The 20,097-nt window shown below is 45.0% G+C and overlaps 1 protein-coding gene across 1 annotated transcript; it reads left to right on the top strand.

The window, feature by feature from the left end:
- Positions 1–634: 634 nt before the first annotated feature.
- LGSN (lengsin, lens protein with glutamine synthetase domain) lies at positions 635–20,009 on the top strand. Its single transcript, XM_066622700.1, has 5 exons — positions 635–738; positions 6,773–6,833; positions 7,374–8,289; positions 15,468–15,673; positions 18,810–20,009. The coding sequence occupies exons 1-5, from the start codon at positions 635–637 to the stop codon at positions 20,007–20,009; spliced, it is 2,487 nt and encodes an 828-aa protein (XP_066478797.1).
- Positions 20,010–20,097: the final 88 nt, after the last annotated feature.

Below are 20,097 nucleotides of genomic sequence, written 5' to 3'. Positions count from 1 at the left end.
GGTAAGTGTGGGTGAATCGGACCTGGAAGGGGGTGAGATTAGTGGCAGCAGCACATGCTGTATCCTGTACCCCTTCCTGGGTCTGATCTGCCAACATGGGTGCATGCAGACTTGGGCAGGTTCAAGTAGACCTGTTGCATGGGCTGGGGCTTTTCCCCTGGGGCAAGGGGACAAATGTCCTGTTACCTTGTGGAGATCTTCAGCATGTGAATTCCCCTGCAGGGTGTAAGCCTGGCACAGCCGCATCAAAGTGGGGGAATTTAGTTAGGATTGGGCTGTTTGTTACTAGCATTTACATGTTCTTCAGAAATCATCTGCTGCTACCAGGCAAGCTTACCTATAGCAATGACCTCAACTACCACTCCAAAAACAAGGTGAACCTTGCAGGTTTAAGAGACTACCTGCCCCATGACAGTACGTATTTGTTCAGTTATGTTCAGTTCGCTCTAAGGGGACCATGAATACAAAAGAAAGCTGCGGAAACTCAAGAGGAATCCCATGATTAGTTTGAGAGAAATGGAAAATGTTTGCAGTCTTCCGGTTCATTGAAGGGGTAGTTCATATATTACAATGTTTAGGTGAGTACACTGTTTGTGTGAGCACTTATCTGCTGAAGTTAAGTGGCTGATTGACCATGGAAATGGATTCTGAGGATGTTGCATGTAGATGTGGAAAAGCTATCGAGATGAAAGCCCTGTGTCCAAGACAAAGATCTGTAACCAAAGACCACGTGTCCAGGTAAGCGTCTTTGTGATATCATGCTGTATAAAATACATACATCATGCTGTATAGAGCTAGCTGAGCCCTCTATTGCACCTGTTACAAAATGCGTATAAAAGCGGAGTGCATTTTCTTCAGCGTTGCAGTTGCGGCTCCCGTGGCGTGAATTGCAACAAGCGTCGCCTGAAAGATTTGTGCTGGGCTGTTCAGCTTTCTCTATTGTCCTGCTGAGTCAGTTAACAAAGTCAGTTAACAGTGCATCGCCCAAATGCCCATTTAGCAACATGCTTTCAATCCTTATCCTAACCTACAATGTGGGAAAAGGCAGGGACAATGTAAATGTGTTTGTTCAACAAGATTCTGAAATCTTTTCACAAAGTGCTGAGCGAAACAACAGCTGCCAAAACCTAAGCATAGTGAACAAGAGAGACAAGTGCCCTGGCTGACTCAGGTCGGTGCCATGCTCTTCTTGCCGTGTGGGTTTTGTTGTTGGGAGTGCTCAGTTGCAATTTAACTCCTAAGAAAAGCAACAATAGGTTGTGTTCGGGAACAAAAAACCCCCTAAAACATTACGTAATGCAAACCCCAAACTCTTTTGTGAAGATAAGAGTCAAACAAAACAGTTTTGTGCCTACTGTTGTCTTTTGCTTCCAGGCAGTCAGTAATCTAGAAATGTCCACTTGTCACTTGACTGCTTTAAAATTATTCTGCCTGTCACCCTTTCGGGCTTGCTTTTTCTAGTTCATCAGCAGCCAGAGTCTTTTGGATGACAGAATCTGATGGAAATTCTGTGCTAACTCATGCTTGTTGTACCCATCTCTATAAATACGAGGTGTGTTTTTCTTTCCTTAACTGTACTGGATGGGAGCTTGTAGCAAAATGTGCCTGAAATGGATAGCGATGATCCCACTCGAAAGGTAAAATAAAAAAGTTTGTTCAGAACTGATGTACTGATTTGGGGAGGGGCTGAAGCTTAGTCACTGAGCACCTGCTCTGCAGGTAGAGTTGGGAAAGAGTCCAGTCTGAAGCCCTGAAGAGCTGCTGCCAGTCAGTGCAAACAGTGCAAACAATGGAGAGAGGTGAAAAGCGGTGTGCCCCAAGGATCTGTCCTGGGACCGGTGCTTTTCAACCTCTTCATAAATGACCTGGAGACAGGGCTGAGCAGTGAAGTGGCTAAGTTTGCAGACGACACCAAACTTTTCCGAGTGGTGAAGACCAGAAGTGATTGTGAGGAGCTCCAGAAGGATCTCTCCAGACTGGCAGAATGGGCAACAAAATGGCAGATGCGCTTCAATGTCAGTAAGTGTAAAGTCATGCACATTGGGGCAAAAAATCAAAACTTTAGATATAGGCTGATGGGTTCTGAGCTGTCTGTGACAGATCAGGAGAGAGATCTTGGGGTGGTGGTGGACAGGTCGATGAAAGTGTCGACCCAATGTGCGGCGGCAGTGAAGAAGGCCAATTCTATGCTTGGGATCATTAGGAAGGGTATTGAGAACAAAACGGCTAATATTATAATGCCGTTGTACAAATCGATGGTAAGGCCACACCTGGAGTATTGTGTCCAGTTCTGGTCGCCGCATCTCAAAAAAGACATAGTGGAAATGGAAAAGGTGCAAAAGAGAGCGACTAAGCTGATTACGGGGCTGGGGCACCTTCCTTATGAGGAAAGGCTACGGCGTTTGGGCCTCTTCAGCCTAGAAAAGAGACGCTTGAGGGGGGACATGATTGAGACATACAAAATTATGCAGGGGATGGACAGAGTAGATAGGGAGATGCTCTTTACACTCTCACATAATACCAGAACCAGGGGACATCCACTAAAATTGAGTGTTGGGCGGGTTAGGACAGACAAAAGAAAATATTTCTTTACTCAGCGCGTGGTCAGTCTGTGGAACTCCTTGCCACAGGATGTGGTGCTGGCGTCTAGCCTAGACGCCTTTAAAAGGGGATTGGACGAGTTTCTGGAGGAAAAATCCATTATGGGGTACAAGCCATGATGTGTATGCGCAACCTCCTGATTTTAGGAATGGGTTAAGTCAGAATGCCAGATGTAGGGGAGAGCACCAGGACGAGGTCTCTTGTTATCTGGTGTGCTCCCTGGGGCATTTGGTGGGCCGCTGTGAGATACAGGAAGCTGGACTAGATGGGCCTATGGCCTGATCCAGTGGGGCTGTTCTTATGTTCTTATGTTCTTATGCTAAGCTAGGTGGACCAATGGGTTGACTTGGTTGAAGGCAGATTCCTATGTATCTGGGAAATGAGCTGTGCATGCAGTTTTGGGTAAGAGCTGAAACAGCCCAGAATTTGCTTTCATGTCTTGGATCTCACAACTGCTTGATAGGCAAGTTTGGAGTGTTTGATGTGCAGAATGCTTAGCAAGCAGTAGCATTTTTCCTTTGAAGTGGAGTTAAAGCCTCCTAAATCAGCTGCTTCTCTGTGCTAAGCAAGGATGTGAGCTAGCTGTGTACACTGCAGCCCTCTGGCTGTTGGGAAGGGAATTAACTCTGTTCATGCAATAAAGGCATCGATAAATTAGAGGCATGAACCAGCGACTTCAAAGCCCTTCCTTGATTTCAGTGGGAGAGAGCTAATGTATGATTAACACTTCTAGTGAAGACAAGAGGCCTTAAAAAACAAACATTGGATTGTGCCCTAATCCTTCACTGGATTAAAAAAAAATCTATAGGCCTGTAATCCTATACACACTTTCTTGAGAGACAAGCATAGGATTGTGCTGTAAGATTCTCACCCACACAGGCACATTGCACTTTTCATGGGGGAGTAAGAGGCAGAAATTCAACCAGTGATCCCCCATCACAGCATATCAACTTGATGAAAACCTGGCTGATTATTTTCTCCCTGTCAAGACAGAACCCTTGCTAGAAAAAAATCTAGCTGTGCACAGCCATCCCAACTACAAGTCATTCTCTCCCTTGTAGCTTAAGCCTCTTGACCTATGAAGCAAGTGTTGTTCTTGTTCAGAATCAGGCATGGGTCAAAGGAAAAGAGCAAAAGAGACCAAGGCTGCAATCCTGCCCACACTTTCCTGAGAGTAAGCCCCATTGAACAAAATAGGACTTACATCTGAGTAGACCTGGTTAGGACTGTGCCCCAAGAGAATAGCAACTTTTATGAGCAATTTTTTTTTTTTTTTTTGCGATTGCTGCTCTTGTGTCTTTAACAGCAAATTTATCTGTGGACAATGGCAGTGCTAATACTGCAGTGAAAAGCTACATCTGTTGTCTTTGCAGATAATCACACAGCTGATAATGGCACAGAAGTAGGCGCTGTTTTTTTTTTCTGACTAGCTGGCAATCCATAAATACTTATTCTATGAGGTATGCCTTGTTGAGTTTATCCATTTGGTCATACTATTTGAATTGGGACTGATGCCTGGAACCATCCAAGACCCCTGCTTAAATACCTAGCAGAAAAACAACAACACCCACTTCTTTTTCTCCACTGTGACTCTGTTGATTCTAGTCAAACATTTTAATGTTTAATTTTTCCCAGAAAAATTCAGATTCTAAGTATATTATTTGAAAAGCAGATGTGTTCTTAAACATCCCCCCCCCCGTTTCATTTTTTCCCCAAGGAAAAAGGGCAGAAAGTGGTGTTATGTGTTTTTATTCCAAGGGTGCATTTTAATAAATCATAGCTATAAATTATAATGGTTTTAAAAATGTACTAGGTAGGTGATATTGGTGGTATAGTTTCAGCAGATGCAGCCCCATCCCCGGAATGCCTCCCCCCTGTCTCCCTCCACACTTCCGCTTACCTTACCACGGCTTGGTGGTGGAGCTCGGGCACCAAGAGGTGTGCTCTGGTGGTGAGCCAGCATGCTGAGCCCAGGATTGGGCTCTAACTTACTTATTCATTCATTCAAATTTTGGGTTTTTGTTTCCTTGTTTTACAAAAATGAGAAGTGGAGAAAGGGGTGTTGTGTCTTTTTATTTCATTATCACTGAAAAATCATACCTCTACAGATACTATACAGAGAAGTACTATACCCAGAAACATCTGTGTCAAGCCTAGGAAGACACTGAGATCAAAGGAAACCCAATGCCTGATTTCAACACTAAAGCAGTCCTGGGGCAATTGTCTTCTAAACACCAGACCTAACACTGAAGGACCTGATTGAGATCTGATTTAGATTCGGCAACGTTAAAAGCATGTTTTGAAGATAGGGAACAACCACTGAGATGACCTCACCTTCTTGGAACCTGAGGTGATACTAACATATAAATCTGGACCTGGTAGAACAACCTACTCTCAGTAAGTTGCAGCCTGGGGCTATGACTGAAAACTGAGGGGTAGCTACTGAAAAATGAATCAGGGTGCTTGATATTCTCAACTACCTGCTTGCTGGGAAGAGGGAATGAACTTTGAGGGCCTTCTGGAAGTCTACTGCTGGAGGAGCCAGCTGCTGAGAATTAGCCCCTGAGTTCTCAGTGTTCCTCACTTTATGTCCGGCCATTCCCATCCTTGGGGTGGGTGGACCTTTCAGTGAGGTGGTTTGGACCTTCTTTCTGTGTCAATATGAAAAGCCTTCTCATAATTTCTTAATGTGACTGCTTGAGGTATTGAAAAACTGCCTTTTAAACCCAACTTCTTAGTGCTTTCCTTTTTCCTGGCTCATACTCCTCACATGGTCTTAGCAGGAGCCCCAGCCCAGTGGCAGCCTGTGCCCCTGCACCACTTGAATCCCCTTCCAAAAATGCTGCCCCATGAGTTCCTCTATTGATGGAGGGGGAGGGAGAGCAGGTGCACACCTGTCCCCTTAGCAGATACTAACCCATTTATCTGTCCAATTCTATGGTTTTCCCTGCCATAACTTGCAGTTGTGTCAAAACAGACTACACTGCAGGTTGTGGTGGTAATGGCTGATCAGTAGGCTTGGGCGGAGAAAGGGAACATATTATCCCTTACCCCACTGTAAGTCCCTTGACCAGCAATGGATCTCCTTGGACTTGTGCCAGCTCTTTAGCTGGTGCGTGCCTGAGGAGACAAAGGGGATGTGTTGGCTCATTCCAGAGAGGATAGCATCCAATGCCAGTTGCTCACACCAGGTGCCTCTCCCTGCATCTGACCTACCCCTGGCTCTGCCTGCTTCCACATGGTTCTGCCCATCTCCACCCCATTATGCTCATCCTGACAACTCACTTCCATTGAGGGGTCCTCTGTTATCCTGTTTGTCTCTTGAAAAGACTACAGTCTCTCTCCAGCCATAGATGTTTAATTTTAAGTGTGTAAACTGAAGTACAGGTAACTATATCTTCAGATGGTTACTGTTTGCTCTGTTTATTTCTTCATGCTGCAGCACTGACTTTCAACACAATCCTAACTCGCACTGGAACAGGCAGGCCGGCGGGCCTGTGTTGTATCCAGTGCAGGTTTGAGGCTGGCTGAGGCACAGCCCAAGGCAAGGGGAAAATATTCCCCTTATCCTGGGAAGAGCCACAGTGGCCCCAATGGGTCTATTCAGACCTGCACCACCTGAAGAAGTGGCACAGATCCGAGCAGCCTGGAGCCGCTCTGCACTGCCCAGGAAAGGTGCTAGGATCTGGCATAACTGCTGTATCCTGGCCCAGCCTCCTGCTCCTAGTCCACTGCTACCTGCCCTCCCCTGCCCCAAAATGCCTCCTTCCTGCTTCCTTCCCACCCTCTGCCCACCCCCTAGACCCTCATGCTGACCTGGAAAAGCCAGTGTGAACTCACCAGGCTTGGTTAGCATGGAGGCTGGGCCTGGCCTCCGGGGACCAGCACGTGTTCCTGCACTGGCCCAGCTGACTCGCACAGAGGCGCAAATGTGCTTTACAGCAGGTTTGCAACCCTCCCGGGGCAGTGCAATGGACTTGCGCTGGTCCAACAAGTGCTTAGGATTGCACTCTTTATTTTAAAAATTCCCTTGGCTTGATTTCCAGTTGGGAAGGAAGCAATTCTCTTCTAAAAAATTTCCTTAAGGATTCCCATATCACCTAACTTCTATGCAGAGATGAAACACTGATGATTATTTTCCACTCACGCTTTTGTTTTCTTGTTGCCCTAGGGCAGCATTTCTCAACCGGTGGTACAAGTACCACCGGTTATACAAGAGCTCCTGCCTAGTGGTACGCAGAGCTGACCCCCCCTCGTGAAGCTCTGCCTCTGCTGTACAAGCCAATTTTGGTTGTAGGATCAGCTTCTGTCTCAGGCAGGCTCCTGCTCACCAGCTGAGTTTGGGTAGCACTGCAGATAATTAGCTGGTGAGCTGCTGGCCAGCTGGCCGCAAACATTTCTCGCCTTCCCTCTTCCCTGGGAGCTTCCATGTACCTGGACTGAAAGGGGCAGGGCCGTGGGTTGACAGCACTGGTATTGGTGGTACTTAAGATAAGATAGACAATGAGAAGTGGTACATGAGGAGGCAAAGGTTGAGAAACATTGCTCTAGGGTAAACTGTGGATCACTTAATATTTGCTTTCTGCTCTGGGAACTCTATCTCTTCCTTGGTAGGAAAAAGGTTACTGAATCTTTGGACAGATCAAAATGATGTTGGATAAGGCTATAAAATGATATGAAAGTGTATAAAATATACATTAAAAGGGGGAACAGCTCTGAGTGGGTATTTTATTTGATGGGAACGTGTTGCTGATATTTGCTGGTGATTGCAGAGCACTGCTGGAAATGAAAATGAGGAAGTTGATGGCAACTGTGTATGTGGATTAAGGAGAAAAAGAGCAGTCACAGTCACTGGGAAACAGATCCCCCCAGCAGGATGTGAAACAATGGACACTTCCCATTCTCCAAATACTTCTGATCCTCTGCCTCATCAAAGCATGCTTGGTCATGTAGACCCCCACACAGGTGAGCTGCTTCAGAAACCACCAGGCTTCCCAACATTGCAGGAAGGAGGCAACAGCACTCTTAAAGAAGGCCCAGAGGAACTTTGTGAAAGTAGTCCCGAAAATCTGGGGGGGATGGACACAGTATGCAAAGAAGAAAGAGCACTGAGAGCAGACTTAGCTGGCAAAGAAAAGGAACTCATGTGGCTAAATACAGCAAAAAGTGGGGAGGATGGACAGCCGTCAGCAAGTAACGAAAACAAACCTGTTATAGCAGAGTATGGATATAGACCCCACACATCTGAGCAGAAGAACAGTGATGATAATGCATCAACCCAGGAAAAAGAAAGGAATGACTCTTTCAGCCTGGGTGCTGGGATTTCCAAGGACACTTTGCAAGAGTTGAAAAACTTGTTAAGAGATAGTCCATTACTGAGTACCAGAGCCAGGACCAGTGGTCAGCCCAGTGATTTTTCTCCCCGCACCCTCCTGCTAAAACCTATTGAGAAACCAAGTAGGTTTGCTGAGACTTTTCACCCTCATTTAAGAGGAGGTGATCAGAAAGTCCCCACTGCACACAAGCATGGAGGGGGGCAAGCTGGGAAACCACAGTTGGTTCACAGCTCCGTCGGGTTGGATAAACAACCATCCAAAAGTGAGGACACGGAGCACCCTGTTGTGAGACAACGGACGTCTTCTCAAACCACAAGCAGCACTCCAGGGATTCAGATCAATCCCACTCCGGGTAAGCATGTTAAGCTTTCACCCTCAGGCTACTGTGAGCTATTTTATTTATTAAATTCTGATATATGACTTTTCCAAAAAGTTCAAAGTGGCTTCCAATAACAAACGTACCATTCTAAAACCAACCATATAATATGAACACAGGGTTATATCTTAACCCATTTCTGCCCAGCCCACAGATGTACACATTTGATCCCTGTTGCATATATGCAACATTGGGCAGAAATGCCTTAAGAAAGTTGAGTTCCTTAAGTCCCATTGAAATTAGTGGAATGCCAGTTAATTATAAGTACATTGTCTGATTGTTTTCAGTTGTGCTTAGACCTGACAAGCTTTGTTTCGATATGACTTACAATGTTAATTCCTATAAAGCTGTATTTATGCATGTCATTATGCTTGCCTTAGCAACTAAAAAAAATAGAGAAAACATTTTTTTCAATTTGCCTGTATGTGACATATATACAAACATACATCTGCTTGTATATGTCACATATAGGCAAATTAAAAAATAATGCTTACTCTAATCTTATGCAGCATCCCCCCAATTGTTAATGATAAGTGCAACATTCAGTGCTCCAGGCAGTCACCAGGATTGCCTGCCCCTACATCTACTGGACAGAATGGAAAGTTCCTATGCACATATACCTAAAGGCAAATCTGCAGCAACAGATTTGGTGCATGGAAATGGTTTTTTTTTTTTTTAATTGTGTTTATTCTGCTACTTCCCTTTATCAAGGCATATCGCTGAGCTAGACTGCCCCTCAGAAGCCATTGGGCACAAGTGGTCTTGACTTGTTCATGACAATAAAAATATGTCCTTGTTTAAATGAGGCTCTGGCGACATTTCCCTGAGGCTCCTTCTAGACATTCAAAAGCTTTGATAAGCACTCAGTGTGTGTTGAAATATCTCTGCTTGCGGGGGGGATAACCCTTTCTAGCAATTTCTAGATGTTCTTGTGTGGTCCCATGGCTGACAACTATTACTCCTATGGAATACCTTGATTTCAAAACAACTGTGCAAGAACTGCAGACGGCTTGTGCACAGAGTTTAATAATGAATCTACTTGTAAAGTGCCAGGAACACCAATTAAACACTACTAAGAAGTGAAGTGTTCTTCAGAGCACTAAATATAAATTAATGGCAAGACTGTTGTATATTGGGATTATCTACAAGTGATGGATTAGTCTGGACAGTGTTTTTAGCAATAGCTGGTGAAATAATCTGCATGACAAGCTAGCATCTTGCCACCATTGCTAATTGCATTGATGACTTCCCAATTTGTGACCAAAGTTGCTGCAGAGGTCAGTGGGCCAGATGGGCGAACAAGATATCTGCATTAATTCCAAGAGGGCGCTGCGGATCAAGCTAGATGTGATATGGAAGTTTTGTACTTAGAACTCTCCATGGCTTTTCCTTTCTCAGAAAGCAATCATGTAATGGTGTGGCTTCAGATCACGGCTAGGAGAGGTGTAGTGCTTAGAGTTTCATTGTTCCACCAGGGGGAGCTCTCATCATCACCAGGGAGGAGTTTAGTTCTGTCCTCTCCATTTAGACAAGTGATTTTCAATTTTTTTCATCTCATGGCACACTGATAAGGCACTACACTTTTCAGGTTACACCATCAGTTTTTTTGACAATTGACAAGGCCATTGCACTGCCGGTGGGGGTACACATCCCCAATGGTTCTACTAATAAATGACCCTCCCCCAAACTCCCACAGCACACATGCGGACCATTTGTGCCACACCGGCGTGCCATGGCTCACCAGCTGAAAACAGCTGTGTTCGACTGAAGAGGCCTGGGCTGCAAGTCAGGGCTCACCCTTGCACAATACAAGAAAAAAGAAAAGGATCCTCATAGTTATTTCTAGGCTTCAGAAGGAAAGAGATTGAGCTCTCCTATTCCCATTGGGATAGCTTCCCTGGGCTCCCCAATCTCCTTGCTCGCAGGGGAGAGCTGCCTAGGAACCAGTTCCTTGCCCCTACCCTCCTCCTCATTGGGTGCAGTTAGGGTTTTACATCTTCAGCTGTAATGTGCACAGACTCTCTCCACCTGCCCCTCTGCCCTGGAATATCAAGGTGGCATCCTCACTGCTATAGCAATGGAGACACTGATTGCTATAGGTGGAGCTCATGTCCGTGAGGGGCTCCCATTGCCATGTGCAGCATCGGTGGCAAAGAGGCTGGTGGGGAAAGCTTGTGCACAGTGTCGAGAAGCAGGCTGAGGGGACCAAAGCTCATGAACAAGGGAACTGTAGCCTTTTCCTCCATGACACAGCCCTGATCCAGGTCACTCCCTGAAGCTACTGAATGGTTAACCACTCCCTGAATGGTTATTGGTATGCGTGTGACACTTACAGGCACAATACGTAACTGTGTGTTTCTCCTTCTGCTTAGTAGTTATCATATGATCTATCTGCTCAGTTTTTCTTCCTGAACCTGTTTAGTTTGGACAGCCCCTTTTCTGATGATTTGAAAATGAGTAAAGGTTGCTCTGAAAAACGTAGGATTTTGTGGGCCCAATCCTATCCAACTTTTCAGTGTTGATGCAACTGCAAGAAACATTCCTTTCCTTTGAGGAGGCCTCCATGACTCCTTCCCCCCCGCCACTACAGGATGCTCTGCATGTGTGTATGTCTTGTTGGCATGGCTGCATAGGCGCTGGAAAGTTGGATAGGATTGGGTCCACTGTGTCCTTCGACTTTTTGATACTTGTGTGTGTGATTGATGGGTCTATTTGGGTCACTGTTTTGCTGTTAGAAAGGTGTTTATCATATGGATCTGCCTAATCTTCAGTTATCCATATAGAGTTACCACATGAGCACTGGCAGACATCTGGAATGCCCTGTGACCAGGCCAGTCTCCTGATCTGGTAGGCAGCTTTCAAATATGACCACCCTGTGTGGAACACTCCTGTGCAGAAGCGTTTCTTGGGGTCTCCAGGTGGGATCTGTGATGGTCAAAAGAAGGCTAAGCCCCATCTGCAGCCAAAGCCAAGAGGAGCCAGTGTCACCTAAGCAATGACAGCTGCTGCTCCTGCAGTAGGTACAGTGAACTTCGCAGAATGGTTTGCTCATCAAAAAAGCATGTTCGGATAACCCAGGGCACAATCCTATCTTGCGCTGGAACAGGCAAGCCAAGAAGCTTGCGCGGTATCCAGCACAAGCATTTCCCCTTACCTCCAGGTAAGCCACCCTGGACCCAATCGGTCTCCTTGGACTTGTGCCACCTCTACCTCCTGAGGTGGCACATCTGAGGAATGTGGAACAGCTTGAAGCTGATCTGAGCTCCCCAGGAACTGGAAGTGGGATCCAACATAACTGCTGGGTCCCAGCCCTGCCTCCCACTCCCACCCTCCCACCCACCCCGAGGGCCGCCCACCCTCCCCCTGCCCCAGAATGCCTCCTCCTCATCTCCTCCCCACAGCCTTGCATCAGCTTAGCTGGGCCGACACAAGGCTCGCCATGCAAGCTACCACGGAGGCTGGATTCAACCTCCGTGTGCCAGTGCACCTCTGTGCGCTGGTGTAGCTTGCTCGTGAGGAGGCGCAAATGTGCTTTACGGCAAATGTGAAGTTAGGATTGCGCTGCCAGTTGGACTAATTTTGGAGTCTAAATTACAGGAAATCTGCATGGGATTTGATTCACTTGTTAATAGCTGCTTGGTTGAAAAAGGATATTTGTCACCCAAGAATGCACAAGACATTCCTTTTTCCAATGATGTCACTTTGAGGTCTTGTAGTATTGGAAGAGTGATTCTCAGAATGCTGTGGGCTGCTAGGGAGGCACTGACATCTCTCTAAGGAGGCCATGCTCTATGGCTGCCTTCCCTCTTTGGTGTGTGGTTTGATTCCATGAGGAGGCACACAACTTCCCCTTGTTAGGGCTACCTGGGAGCAATCACTCAGGGTGGTGAATGAGGCTTCCATATCTTCTCCTCTTCCTTGAGGACCTTCTTCAAAGCTCTTTAAAACAAACTCAGGATCCATGAAAACCCCTTCCCTTCTCTTTTCTTTTGGTCTGAGGGCAAAACAAAAAGCAGTTTTCACAGGCTATGTGCAATTGCTTTTGCATTTGTTTTCATATCTGTAGATCAAATGAAAAACAACATTTGATTGGAAGGTACATTTGATTTCAGAATGGCTCTTCTTCACATGCAGGAGTAACAAATGGCTGACAGAAATGCCACTTAAGGAGGAAGCCATTTTCAGTGGACAAGTGGTGGAGGGGATATTTTCAGTAATTTTGTGTTATTGTGTCATCATAAGCCTTTGTTTATAATGTTTACTTAGGTCCTGATAATAGTTTGAAACAAGGTTGGCAAACTCCACCAATTTATTGTGTTACTGAAAATCAAGAGCACTTTGGAGCAGGGAATGCAGGGAGAGGGATTCTTCCTGTAGGCTTTCAATGGCATATCCCCAATATGCATCTGGAACTACATGGGGGAGGGGGAGGGGAGAGAATTGGCAGGGGATGGAATTCAATCAGAAAAGCATCATATGGGGTTAAGGTCCCTTGCTGTTTTGCTCTTCGAATTGCCTCAACCCGAAGTGGCTTTTCTCTGACAAAAACGGCAGCTGGGTTTTATTATATGCGTTTGCATGTTTCATTCAGTGAAATTCACCCTGAAATTCAAAATTGGGGGAGAACATCAGTTGGACTCCCAGTGGTAAGAATCACATGGAACTTGCATAAAGGCCAGGGTCCCAGGGATGAAGGCGTAAGCCGCCACCAGGGTTTTAAGAAGTTAAATTTCTGCACATCATCCAAAACAGAGTGGCAGAGAGCCTGGCCCTCATTAGACCTCTTCAGACAAGGAAGCAACATTTCCTGCTGCTTAATGACTGTAAAAATTGAGTGTGAGTTGCCAGAAAGAAATGCCCCAGAAGCTGATTTGAAATCTGTAGGGCTCTGTTGCATAAATACATTTTTTGGGATGGCAATTAATCTTCCCAGTATTTATTTATTTATTTATTTATTTATTTGGTTTATTTATGAGGATTGAGCTGCACTTTTGCAGCTCCAGGAGCTCCCAGAGCTGTTTTCAAATAAGTCATAGAATCATCATAGAATCATAAAGTTGGAATGGGCCTAATAGGTCATCTAGTTCAACCCCTTGCCTTAGGCAGGAAATCCTCTTGGAGCATCTGCAACAGGTGCTTTTGGAGCCTCTGCTTGAATCTCTAGTGAGGGAGTGTCCACCATCTCTCTCGGCAATCTGTTCCACTGCCAAATCACTCTTACCGTCAGGAAATTTTTCCTGATGTCAAATCTCCTCTTTTGTAGTTTGTACCTGTTAGTTCTAGTTCTACTTTCAGAATCAGCTGAGAAGAAATTATTCCCTTCTTCCATATGACAGCCCTTTAGGTATCTGAAGAGAGCTATCATATCCCCTCTCAGCCTTCTCTTCTCCAGGCTGAACCTTTCCTCATAAGGCTTGTCCTCCAGCCCCCTGATCAATCTTGTCGCTCTTCTCTGAACCTGCTCCAGTTTGGCTACATCTTTCTTAAAGTGGGGTGCCCAGAACTGGACACAATACTCCAGGTGAGGTCTAACCAGTGCAGAGTAAAGCAAAACCACAACTTCTTGTGACTTGGAAGCTACGATTCTGTTAATGCTAAAATTGCATACGCCTTCTTTGCAGCTGCATCACACTGCTGTCAGAACAATAAATTGTAAAAGCCGATATAACAGCATACTAAAAACACAGGAGAGCAGCAGCATAAGAACATAAGAACAGCCCCGCTGGATCAGGCCATAGGCCCATCTAGTCCAGCTTCCTGTATCTCACAGCAGCCCACCAAATGCCCCAGGGGGCAAACCAGATAACAAGAGACCTGCATCCTGGTGCCCTCCCTTGCATCTGGCATTCTGACATAGCCCATTTCTAAAATGAGGGGGTTGCACATACACATCATAGCTTGTCACTGGTAATGGATTTTTCCTCCAGAAACTTGTCCAATCCCCTTTTAAAGGCATCCAGGCCAGATGCCATCACCACATCCTGTGGCAAGGAGTTCCACAGACCAACCACAAGCTGAGCAAAGAAATATTTTCTTTTGTCTGTCCTAACTCTCCCAACACTCAATTTTAGTGGATGTCCCCTGGTTCTGGTGTTATGTGAGAGTGTAAAGAGCATCTCTCTATTCACTCTATCCTTCCCATGCATAATTTTGTACGTCTCAATCATGTCCCCCCTCAGGCGTCTCTTTTCTAGGCTGAAGAGGCCCAAACGTCGTAGTCTTTCCTCATAAAGAATGTGCCCCAGCCCAGTAATCATCTTAGTCGCTCTCTTTTGCACCTTTTCCATTTCCACTATATCCTTTTTTAAATGTGGCAACCAGAACTGGACACAATACTCCAGGTGTGGCCTTACCATAGGTTTGTACAACGGCTTTATAATATTAGCCGTTTTGTTCTCAATACCTTTCCTAATGATCCCAAGCATAGAATTGACCTTCTTTACTGCTGCCACACATTGGGGTGACACTTTCATCGACTTGTCTCTCTCCTGATGTGTCACAGACAGCTCGGAACCCATCAGCCTATATGTGAAGTTTTGATATTTTGCCCCAATCTGCATTACTTTACACTTACTTACATTGAAACACACCTGCCATTTTGCTGCCCATTCTGCCAGTTTGGAGATATCCTTCTGGAGCTCCTCACAATCACTTCTGGTCTTCATCACTCGGAAAAGTTTGACACAATTTTGACACAAGCTGTTAGACACAATTTCTTTTTGCCATCTTGCCCTCTCTTCATCTTCATATTCTCATCATAATCCACTTAGAAGATGTCCCTAGCATACACACAGATGCTCCTTCACCATTTGCAAGTCACACACATGGTTTCCTCTGAGATCATTCGTGTATATTCCAGTTTTATTTGTATGGTGTGTCTTGTTCAACCTTAAGATGTGTACTGATCACAGTCTAACACAGAGTCACAGTGCAATCCTATGCATGTCTACTCAGAAGTAAGTCCCATCTTATCAGTGGGACTTGCCCCCTGGAAACTGCATATAGGATTATTAGCCAGTAGCCACTGAGACTAGTGTGCTTAAATGCACCTGTTGACATTATGTGCTGGCTTGAAGAAAAAAATTACAGCAGCATGGTTGACAAACACTCAGTATTTAGGCAAATAAGTATTTCAGGCAAATAAGATGATTAAGTGTGGTTATGTTTTGTTTTGTTTGAAGAGCATGGCAGAGATCCTGGTATAAAGAATTCTGGCATTCACATCCCTCTTCGACTGGTCTCTGAGATTGAATGCATTCAAGAACAAATGGCCAGGGACAACATACATTTTGTCAGGTTTGAAGCTGCAGACCTCCATGGGGTGTCAAGATCAAAGAGCATCCCTTCTCGCTTTTTTCGGGTATGTTTTTATGTTTGTTCTTGCAAGTCTTCCACGTCTCCCAGATGCACAGAGACAATTCGCAATGACTGCATCATGTGCAATGGAGTTCAAGCTTACAAATATGTCCCCTTTCGTTCATCAGAACTATATGATGATTTCGGCTTCTCGCTTTCCTTCACCTCCACAGCAGTCGCTCCTCTGCCCTGCAGAAATGCCAATCTAACTAAGGAAGCCTGGCAATTGACAGTTTTGGTTCTTTACATACGTACAAGAATCTCACTTGCCAGATATATCTTTTTTTTTTTACATGTACAGCATTGACAACAATTCTGTTTTATTTGACATCATCAAATTGTAAAATGAGGCCAAGAGCAAAAAACAAAAGACACTGAAGTGATAGCATGGGAACCGTTTGCATTATGAAGAATTCCCTTTTCAGCTATTAAATCGGATAAGAAATACTGTTGAAATACATGGTGGTTTAATAATAGCATTGGCTAGATGGTGACCCAATAAATATGAGTCATGTTATGAAGCTTTTGGTAGTACATACAGAGAATGCAGTGACCTCTGAGGGACTTTTTGGTGTAATGTTTATGTACTAGTCAGCATGGATGCTTTATGCTGTACTTTAGCTCTAATCTTGCCATGAATATTTCACATTTCTCTGGGCGATCTTAGGAAAAAAACACCAATGTGTGTGGCAATCTAGTGGCATTTTGCTTTCATTTCAGAATTCCTTGGAAACAAACAAAAAAATTGATTATTTTTTTCTTTATTTTTTTTCTTTATTATTTTTTCTTTATTTCTTTATTTTGTTCTCAGATCTTGCTACATCTTTTAATTCTTAGACTTAGAAGAGGCAATTTTCATTCACTGATGTAATTTAGGTATTCACCGAAATAAACTTTCTTCCAGGCAGTTTAATGCTCATGAAAGGTGATGGGGTAATAGCACCATCTTTTCCAATCAGTCATTCAAAGTGCAGGTGCCTGCTCAGCTTTTTCAAAGTGACCTGTATCTCTTTGAGTTATCTCCAGCCCCAGCAAATTAAACTTGACGTGAGCGTATCAATCATCTGGCATTCTTCAAAATAAAAATCATGTGGAATGTTAAGATGAGTTCACAGGTATGAAGCGTTGTCTTGTGTATAATCTAAACCAAGGTGACATAGCACGAGCCTATGAATGTCTATTCAGAGGTAACTCCTATTATATTCAGCGTGCTTCCTCCCAGAAAAGTGTGTATAGAATTGCAGCCTTAGACAGTCAGGTTGCTTGACCTCTGAATACACTGCCCAGGGGCCACAACTTGCATGTGCGGCCACAACTTCTATCTATATACTGTAGCCTGGCCATTGCAACCTATTTCCTTATAGTGTGGTGCATTCAGTAGTGGCCACATCCGAGGCTGCAGGGAGCATCAGAGGAAGGAGTAGAGACAAAGTATTGCAGAAAGTAAAAAGCAGTGGTCTGGCAGACCATTCAGTGAAATGTGGCAGGTTTCAAGAGACCTATGGGCTGCCTGCTAGAGAATAGGAATCTAAACTCAAGGGCTGCCATGTTTAGCTGAGTAATCAATTGGCTTAACCGATTAAAACATTTTAACTGATTAAAACTAAAAAGTTGCCCCGATTAACTGATCTGCAGATTTTTTTATATTTGTCAATGGTGCTTAATGCAAGTACTTAAAAAAAAACAACACCCTATGGAGGGCAACTGCCACCTTAGGAAACATTCTCTCTAGTGAATGAGAAGTGGGAATGCCACGTCCAAGATAGAATGTCTCAGAATAATAATGGCATGTACAGGTATGCAACACATAACAATGTTCCAGCCAATGACAGACCACATATAGGATGGTTTAATAAGATTATAATGGAGGTTGGTACAGGTTTATAGCCTAGGAGGGATAGGTTATACCAGATTGACCCACTAGATGGCGATGTGCACTAAGAATGTTTGCACAATGGCTAAACCGCTTAGCTTCATTAAGCCATGCACACCTGTATATTGGACTGCGTCCAAAGTTTGTTATTTAGGAGCAAATGCCACTGAATTGATTTATATATAAACAGTGTAGTCAGAACTAACTTGTATCCTTAAAACCAAAGTGCCTCTCTGAAACCTCCCTGAGGCATCAGAAAGGAATTCTGGGAGGCCTTCTGAAGCCCAGGGAAGCCACGTGCAGCCTCCCTGTGCCTCAGAACACCAACAGGATGCAATCAGAAGGCACTTCCACCTGCGCCCAGGAGGGCAGGTGAGGCTTTCCACCACAGGTCTGGCACACACACTGAGTCAAACCTGCAGGTGCAAACCCACAGATAAGGACGGCCCACTGGAATTCAATGTGATGAATTTGATTCCTAAAGCTCTATGGACTGAGTCTTCATATCATGGATACCACATTCTTCCCAAAGTCTATCTTGATCTCCATTATAAACCAAATAAAAGTCTGCAAACTTTTGGGTAGACTTAATGGAACTCTCTAATCCATAATCTATAGTATGTGATTCCTTTATGGAGCATGTTGCCTGTGGTGTACCTGAGGGGGAGACAAGGGGAACAAATGCCCTGGGTGCCAGACTTGGAGTGGTGGCACCATACTGCCAACCACCTCCTCCCCACAGCATTCCCCTGCAGCACTCAGTCAGCTGGCGTGCCAATCTCAGGGCCGCCCTGTGAGGGCCTTTCTTCCAGAGGCGTTCTGAGGGCTGGGAAAGCTATGCACTGACCCTCCAAAGGCCTTGTAAAGCCCTCAGAGGACCAAAAATCATCACTTCTGAGGGTCGGGAAAGCAGCACTCATAAGGCCTTCTATGGGCTGAAAAATGTCACTTCTGGTGAAACCAGGCCTTTTTGGCCCTCTAAGGACTTTACAAGGCCTTCAGAGGGTTGGGAGGCAGCGTGTGGCTTTCCCAGGCCTCTGGCAGGGAATGGGAGCCCAGCCGTTGGGGTGGGGGGGAGGTGGCAGGTTGCGGTCATGGCCCCGGGAGGCACCAGGACTAGGATTGCCACTGCATGTTGCTGTGGCCTTATTTAACTCTTACTCAGAACTTGAAGCCTTATGCATAATTTTACTCCAGTTGTAAACAAAAATTATACATTTTAATGGCAACATTCAAGTATCTAAAGCGTGTTCTTCTCTTTGTTTAGGCCAAAGCAATTCATGGTGTTGCCATGCCCAGAGGCTACCTTGAACTGACTCTGAATCCAAAGGATAATGAAATAAACCTCATTAGTGCCAGCAATTTCAACTGTGACATAATTCTGCGACCTGATTTATCCACTTTTCGAGCGCTACCATGGACTGAACAAACAGCACGGGTGATATGTGATTCCTTCACGGTAATGGGCAATCCTCTCTTGACGTCACCCAGGCACATTGCCAAACAACAGCTGAGCCGGCTCCAGGAGAACGGCTTTGCCCTGTATTCTGCCTTCACTTATGAGTTTTGTATGTATGGTGTTGCTGAACTTGTCAATTCAAAGACCATATCTTTTCCTGCAGCAACTATCCTGAATAACCATGACCAACCTTTCCTCCAAGAACTCATTGATGGAATGTATCATGCTGGGGCAAACATAGAGAGCTTCTCTTCTTCCACAGGGCCTGGCCAAATGGAGGTCTCTTTTCATCCAGAGTTTGGAATCGGTGCTGCTGACAGTGCCTTTACCTTCCGAACAGGCACTAAGGAAGTAGCCAAAAAATACAACTATATCGCCAGTTTTTTCACTGAGAATGGATTCTGCAACTGTGGCAGCCTGTCACATAGCCTTTGGGACAGCAGTGGGCAAAATAATTTGTTTTCTTCCAGTTCTGGAGACTCTGGGATCAGCAGCACAGGAAATAATTGGCTTGCTGGACTTGTGGTGCATTCTGGAGCTCTCAGTTGTCTGTTGGCACCAACCACTGGCTGCCGTAAACGCTACAGTGCATATGGTAAGGAGTCAAAGGAGTCTGTAAATGCCAAGTGGGCCTGGAATGACAACAGTTGTGCATTTAACATCAAGAGTCACGGTGAGAAAGGACCTCGAATAGAAAACAAGCTGGGTTCAGCGACAGCAAACCCGTATTTGGTACTGGCTGCGACTATTGCTGCAGGTCTTGATGGTATAAAGAGAGAACTGAGCTCCCATGATACAGCAGAGGCGATGCAGAATGGTGCTCAGTTCAGAGTTTCAAAAATTCCTCTCAAACTGGAAGATGCTCTTGTTGCGCTTCAGGAAGATGAGTGTATCAGGGAAGCCCTCGGTGACACATTTGTCCGATATTTTGTTGCCATGAAACAGTATGAGCTGGAAACCGAAGAAATGGATGTTGAAAGGAGTAGATTTTTAGAATATTTTATCTAGCATGAGAACTTAAGTTTTGTTTCCTGATTGAGAACTGCTTCCATAGCACTGTAGGGGATGTACCTGTTTTTGTTTGAGGCTTTTTCCC

This window comes from Tiliqua scincoides, chromosome 1 (assembly GCF_035046505.1).
Source record: "Tiliqua scincoides isolate rTilSci1 chromosome 1, rTilSci1.hap2, whole genome shotgun sequence".
NCBI lineage: Eukaryota > Metazoa > Chordata > Lepidosauria > Squamata > Scincidae > Tiliqua > Tiliqua scincoides.
The sequence above is the reverse complement of the archived record's forward strand: the minus strand, read 5'-3'. Positions and strand labels throughout refer to the sequence as shown.

Coding starts and splice junctions, on each gene's coding strand:
- LGSN (XM_066622700.1), top strand. CDS start 635: ATGGAAATGGATTCTGAGGATGTTGCATGTAGATGTGGAAAAGCTATC. Junction 8,290..15,467: donor TCAGATCAATCCCACTCCGG/GTAAGCATGTTA, acceptor AAGATGATTAAG/TGTGGTTATGTTTTGTTTTG. Junction 15,674..18,809: donor TCCCTTCTCGCTTTTTTCGG/GTATGTTTTTAT, acceptor CTCTTTGTTTAG/GCCAAAGCAATTCATGGTGT.